The sequence below is a fragment of the Elephantulus edwardii genome, unplaced genomic scaffold, assembly GCF_000299155.1.
Source record: "Elephantulus edwardii isolate Elephantulus edwardi_28Jun2011 unplaced genomic scaffold, EleEdw1.0 scaffold00449, whole genome shotgun sequence".
Lineage (NCBI taxonomy): Eukaryota > Metazoa > Chordata > Mammalia > Macroscelidea > Macroscelididae > Elephantulus > Elephantulus edwardii.
Window position 1 is genome coordinate 779323 of NW_006400199.1, and position 7471 is coordinate 786793.

General features: G+C 39.3%; 1 protein-coding gene across 1 annotated transcript in view; it reads left to right on the forward strand.

The window, feature by feature from the left end:
• FAM81A (family with sequence similarity 81, member A) overlaps positions 1 to 4724 on the forward strand; it is a 122271-nt gene extending 117547 nt beyond the window's left edge. Inside the window, exon 8 of the mRNA XM_006902784.1 lies at positions 4597 to 4724. Coding sequence (XP_006902846.1) covers positions 4597 to 4724 — 128 coding nt within the window. The remainder of the gene's footprint in view (positions 1 to 4596) is intronic.
• The last annotated feature ends 2747 nt before the right edge of the window (positions 4725 to 7471 follow it).

Genomic DNA, 7471 nt, shown 5'->3' on the forward strand with positions numbered 1-7471 from the left:
ATGCAGATGACACAACCCTACTTGCTGAAACTAAGGAGGATCTGAAGTGTTTGCTGCAGAGGGTCAAGGACTGCAGCCTTCAGTATGGATTGAGGCTCTATGTCAAGAAGACAAAGATTCTCACCACTGGACCAATTGGCAGCATTAGGATGGATGGTGAAGGGATTGAGATTCTTAACTTTAGTTTGCTTGCCTCCACAGTCAACACTCTTGGTACCAGCAGCCAGGGAATCAAAAAATGTATTGTGATGGGAAAGTCTGCAGTTAGGGACTTCTCCAGGGTACTGAAGAGCAATGGTGTCACTCTGGAGACTAAGATGCATTTGATACAGGCCATGGTCTTTGCAATTACTTGTTATGCATCAGAGAGTTAGACAATGACTAGGGAGGATAGAAGGAGAATTGATGCCTTTGAGCTGTGGTGCTGGAGAAGAGTATTGAATATACCATGGACTGCCAAGAAAACAAACAGATTCATCATGGAGAGGGTTAAACCAGGCTGCTCCTTGGAGGCAAGGATTCTGGAGCTTTGTCTGACGTACTTTGGACATGTTGTAAGGAGGGACAGGTCCTTGAAAAGGGATATCATGCTTGGGAAGGTGGAGGGACGGCACAGGAGGGGAAGACTCTCTATGAGGTGGATTGATTCAGTGACTGGGTTAATTGGGATGAGTGTGTCAGAGGCAGTGCGATTGGTACAGGATAGAACAGGGTTTAGGACTGTTGTATATAGGGTCACTATGAGTCACAAGCAACTCGATGGCACATAACAACAACAACAATGGAATACATGAAGAATCTAGGAAATTTGGAAGTTGTTGAAAATAAATGAAATGGAATGCATGAAGATGAATATCTTGGATGTGACTGAGTTGAGATGGAGATGGGCTGGTATTGGTCATTTTGAATCAGTCATGTGATCAACCAGGCAAGGAATTTAAGATGGAAGATGAATGGTGTTACATTCATACTTAAGAGAACACTTTAATATCTTACTGAAGCACAATGCTACAAGTGATACAATTCTTTCAAATACATGCACCAGCTACTAAAGCCAAAGATGGAGAAATTGAGGACTTCTTTCAACTTTTGAAGTGTGACGTTGATCGAACGTGTAATCAAGTGTAAGTGGTGACTACAATGCAGAAATTGAAAACAATGGAAAAGGAAAATATGGCCTTAGCTACAGAAATGAGGCTGGAGATTCAACGGTAGAATTTTGTATGATCTATGATTTATTAATTGCAAATCTGGGTTGTTGGATTTGGTTTTTTTTTTTTTAAAGAATACAAACATATATAGGCCCCCACCTGATGGAATACACAGGAATCCATTAACTACATCTGTGGAAAGACATGGTGGAGAAGCCCAATATCAGCAATCAAAACAAGGCCAGGGGCTGACAATGGAACAAACCATCAACTACTTATTTGCAAGTTCAAATAGAATCTGAAGAATGTTTAAAAAAATCCATGAGAACCAAAATATAATATTGGCTGTATCCTACCTAAATTTTAAAACTACCTCAAGAATGGATGCATTGAGCACTAATGACCAAAGATTAGATGAGTTTTGGAAGACATTAACGACCTCATCCATGAAGAAAGCAAAAGGTCATAATAGACAGAAGAAAGAAAATGTCAAATGGATATCAGAAGACACTTTGAAGAAGATAATTGTTCTTCAATGTAGAAAAAGCAAAACTTCTTTGCATAAGGGAAGAAACGATGTAGTAAACAAAAGGATAGCTTGAGATGACAAAGCAAAGAAGTAAAATGAAATGTACAAAGAGCTGAATTTAGGAAACAGAAAGGGAAGAACACTGCATTTTTTAAACTGAACAAGCTAAAGAACAATGTCAAGCCTTAAGTCACGACACTTGAGGATTCTATGGGCAAAATATTAAATGTTGCAGGAAGCATCAAAGGAAGATGAGAAGACTATACAGACTCACTATACCAAAAAGAATAGTTTGACACTGAATCAGTTCAGGTAGTAAAGTATGATCAAAAGCCAATGATACTGAAAGAAGTAATCCAAGCTGCACTTGAAGGCACAGGTAGAAAAGAAGGCTCTAGGAATTGACACAATAATAATTGAGGTGTTTTCAAAAAACAGGTGCAGTCCTGGACATAACCATTAGTCTATGCCAAGAAATTTGGAAGGCAGCTACCTGGCCATCAAACTGGAAGAGAACAATATTTGTTCCTACCTGGTCCCCAAAAAAGTGATCCAACAGTGTGAGGAAATTAGGAAAACTATCATTAATAATACCACATGTAACTAAAATCCTACTGAAGATTATAAAAAAAAAAAACCTACTAGAACTATCAGAAATTCAAGCTGAGTTCAGAAGAGGCTATGGAACAAGGACTATCATTTTCAGTGTTAGATGAATCTTATCTTGGCTGAGAACAGATACAGGAAAATGTTTACTTGTGTTCTATTAACTATGCCAAGGTATTCAGTTGTGTTGTTGCAAGCCATCAAGTTGGAACCGATTCACAGCTGATCCTCCAGTGCAGTTTCAGAGGCAGTAAATAGTACCCTAGGAGATTACCCATGTTTCTCCCACAGAGCAGCTGGTGGATTCAAACCCTGTGTCTTTGAGATTGTATTGCAGTTTCTTACCACTAGGCCACCAGAGCTCCTTACCCATTTGTGTGGATTATCATAAGTTATAGAGAACATTGAGAAGAATGCGAATCCAAGAACACTTAAATGGGCCCATGTGAAAACTATACGTAGACAAAGAAACAGTTGTTCCAACAGATCAAGAGAATACTGCATGTTGTTTAAAATCAGGAAAGATGTATATGAGGGTTGTATCCTTTCACACTACCTGTTCAATCTGTATGCTTAAATAATTCAAGATTGTAGCATCAGGACTTGAGGAAGTCTCATAAGAATCTGAGAAATGTAAATGGTTGTAGAAAGTGAAAACTTAAACCATTTCCTGAAGAAGATAAAGCCACAGCCTTCAACATGTGTTTACATCTCAACATTAAGAAAACAAAAATCTTCACCCTTGGACCAATAATGGGCAACATCATGACAGTTGGAGAAAAAAGATTGAAATTGTCAATGACTTTTCACTTTACTTGAATCCACAATCAACATTCCTGGTACAAGCAGTCATGAAATCAAGGTATGTGTGGCATTGGGGAAAACAGCTCCCAAGGATTTACTTTAAAGGAGCAAAATAGGAAATAGCTTCTCAATGCTAAGGATGTCAGGTTAGGGACAGATATGCTTGATCCAAGCCATGGTATTTTCACTTGCTCTATATGCAACTGCAAGCTGGACAATGAATAGGAAGATCGAAAAACTGATGCCTTTGAATTGTGTTGTTGGGACTGCAAAAAAACAGATAAATCTGTTTTGGAGGAAGTACAGCCAGGGTGCTCCTTGGAGGCAAGGATGGTGAAACTTTTTCACATAGTTTGCACCTGTCCTTGTTACCAAAAGCTTTCTGTAGTCGATCGCCAATAAACACTTTATTACAGATCTGTGAAGGACCGTGGGTCTCTGCCTCAAAGTCTGCCTCCCCGTCTGGGAGTGGCCATCAGGTTTTATACTAGGGTGAAACTCCAGCTCATTTAACAATGCACTTTTGTTAGTAAAAAAAAGGTAATTATGATACAATTTATATATGACTGGAGAACCAGCTTCACCAGGATCTAGGAGAGATGCATTTGCTCTTCTGGTAAACAGACAGATCAAACGACTTTACATGACTAAAGACAGGAAACAGAATTTGGAGACTAAGTAACTAGTTTTGTAGGCTGAAGAAAAATAACCATAGTTTTATAATTGATACATGTATAGAGAATTCTGAACTTATTAATACCACCCTATCATCCTTGGAAAATGAGTCCTTGGGAAACATGCTAGGAAAGGTCTGCGAAAGAAAGGAAGACCCTCAATGGATTGACTGAGGCAGTGATTGCAACAATTGAGCATGGCAAGAGGGTGGCATAAGATAGGGCAAGGTTCTGATCTGCTGTTCATAGGATCGCTATGAGTGGTGATGGGCTTAACTGACACCTAACAACAATGACAATATCTCTGAAGTCCAAGACTCCAAGACGTGGAGGAAAAGCGGGAAGAAAGTGGTCGGAGGGGCTTAAAGATGTTTTCATGTTTCAGACATTTGCAGTCTTCCCTCAGAGATGAAGTGAGCTCTGGTGGCCTAGCGGTAATCTGTCAGAGAATGATGGGCAATCTCCTCCGGTGCTATTTTACTGCCTCTGAGGACCATCTCAAGGGTCCGCTATAGAACAGCAAACACCACCAGTGACAAAGTATATCCTGGCATGCTCTATCTGGGATTTACTGTTCTTTGCTGCCCCCACATGGAGATAATGGAAACTCCTAGAGAAAATAGAAGACGGAAGCAAAGCATGTGTGACAAAAGGAATTCAGAACCAAGCACCGGCTCCTTGAGAAGAGCCCTTGCAAATCACGAGGCTTGGTGTCCTTTCTTCCTAGAATGGGACACTGAGTAGCAGAAGTTAACAGTGGATTTCCTGGGAAAGTGTGCTTACTGTTGGTGTTTGCCAGCCTGTAATATGTGTTTCTCCTGCTCTTCCAAAGGTTTTAATGAAACCTTTCTTAAAACAAAATTGGCACGAAATGAAGAAGCAATTAATCTTCTTTCACGGGAGAAAATGTTTGAGAACATTCAGCCCCCAGAAAGTAACCTGCCAAATTATACCAAATAATAGAGAAAACGTAAAAGAACAGCAAGTTAGAATAAAAGCAGGAATGACACAGCAAATAAATAATAATAATAATAGAGAGTATTAAGTAGAGGGCGCTTTGGGGGCATCGCCCGTAGGGAGTGGTGCTGCTAATCCAGGGGTCACTTCTCTCTGGTGGCTGGAATCCACCGGTGTGTGCAGACTCTTCAGGCGGGTCAGTAACCCATTGGACGGTCAACCCTGAATTTGTTCTGGCTTGACAGCAATGAGTAAGAGTGAGCCATATAACTGAGCCTGGAGCTCTCTCTGGTGGCTTAGTCTGAGAGTTGTGTTGCTAACTCAAAGACCTCAAGCCTCTTGCTATTAGAATCTACCAGAAGCTCCACAGGACTAAGATGAACAGTTAACTCTAGTTAAGATTTACAACATCAGAAACCCCATGGAGGATGTCTAGAAGTTAAGACCCACTCCACAGCAGTGGGTTTTGAAATTTTATATATCTAGCAGAAAGAGATCTAGAAAAGTTCACCCACCTTCTTCCTCCAATATTGAATGAGATATTATTTTGCCAGAAAAACAACAAATCTATCTTTAAAGAAGTATAGCCAGAATACTCCTTAGAAGTCATCTCACAAACTCCAGATATGTTATTAGGCAACACCAAGCTGTAGGGTGTGGCCTTATACTTAGTAAAGAATCATCAATAAAAGAGGAAACTCTTCAGATGGAGTGACACCATGGTTGCAACAATGGGCTCAAACATACCTAAGACTGTTTGTGAGGATGACAGGAGACAAAGGAGAGCTTTGCTCTGTTTTAAGGAGGATCCATATAAACTGGAATTAACGTGACAGCACTAACAACAGCAACAGATGTAATTTTGAACAAAATATTTTCATTGGTTGATAATTGTCAGAATACATAAATCTTATAAAAGAGCTATATGTGCTCAAACATTATTGGAGCTTTCTAAGACAATCAGAAGATTAAAAAGCCATGGTTTAAAGCTTCTGGCATTTTGGAAATAGGATCTATATTGACACTGGTGTGTCAAATGCAAGAATGGTTACCCATGTGGACGGTGTTTGATGGAGCTCCCTGATTAAAACAAGCTTGGCAGCAGGAGTGGCATCCACTTCCGAAATAGCTTGCCTCCGGAAACTCTATGAACCTAGAGAAAGGATGAAAGTTATACAAGTTGGGTTACCGTTCTGTTTCATCCAAGTTTTAAATATTCAGGTCTCATCTTAGCAATGGCTTGAACATGACAGAGATAATGAAGATGGTATAGAATAGTGTACAAGGTTCCAATCTGTTGTTCATAGAGTCACTATGAGTTGTAATTGGCTCAGCTGCACCAAACAGCACTATCACCTTATTAAATGCAGGTTTCTACAGTTAATTGTTCTTGTTAGGGGCTATTGAGTTGAGTGCAACTCATAGCGACCCTATCTTGTGCCAACCTCACAATCTCTGACATGCTTAAGCTGATTGCTGTAGTCACTGTTTTAACTCACCTGGTTGAGAATCTTCCTCTCTTTCGCCATCCCTTCACCTTTCCAAGTATGATATCCTTCTCTAAGGAGTTGCATTTCCTAGCAACACGCTCAAAGTATGTGAAATGAAGCTTTATCATCCTTGCCTAGAAGGACCACTCTGGTTGCACCTTCTCCTAGACATGTCTATTTTTTCTTTTGGCAGTCCATGGAATATTCAGTACTCTTCTACAACACCACAGCTCAAAGGCATAAATTTTCCTTCTGTCATCCTTATTCATTGTCCAGCTCTCCACGGTATAGCAAGTGACTGAAAAGACCATGGTCTGAATTGAACACACCTTAGTCCTCAAACTAACATTATTGCTCCTCAATAATTTGGAGAGGTTCTGACTGCAGAATTTCCTAGTGCAGTATAGTTTCTGATCTCCTGACTGCTGGTACCAAGTGTATTGATTGTGGATCCACATAAGATGTAGTCATTGACGGCTTCAATCTTTTCTCCAACTATTACGATTTTTTTCTATTGGTCCAGTGCTGAAAATTTGTGTTTTTGACATCGAATAAGAAAATTTTTAGTGTTGTGGGTCAAGATAAGAACTCTCTGTTTTCAGAAAGAAAAATTTATAATTTTATTTCACAAGATTAACATTTCTTTTTTGGTATTCATTAATCAGATTTATTCAGTCTTTATGATGAGCATTGGATGCATAATTTCTTTTGTAATCATTACACGAATAGTTTTATAATGTCCAGACTATTGTACCATCCTATCATTTCTGACATTATTTCTCCTATGTTCAGTCCTCCCACACCCTTGTATATCTTTGGGTTCTGTGATTAGCTGGAATATTTTATAGAAACTCAAAACCCATTAGGGCAATGGCTCTAAGATTTCTTTATACTGTTTCATGTTATGATAGTGAAGTTTCCTGTTTCATATTTATTAAAAATTGCTTAACATTTCAAGATTGATTGAATTAGCGAATAGTTTACTTAATGTAATTTTATTAATCTTTCTCTGGTTGAATAGTCAGTAGTGTGTTGGACTGCTTTCCAAAAGGCCCACTGTCTACAGTGATTCAAACCCACTAGCTGTTCCATGGGAGAAGAATGAGAAGATTCCTCTATAAAGATTTACAGCCTTGCTTGAAACCTAATGGAGGGTCACTACAACTCGGAATCAACTCAAATGGGTAGTGAGTTGAATCTGGGCAGAGTTAGAATCTGTCTAAATATTTGGGGATAAAACATCATTTGGAAGGTAAAATA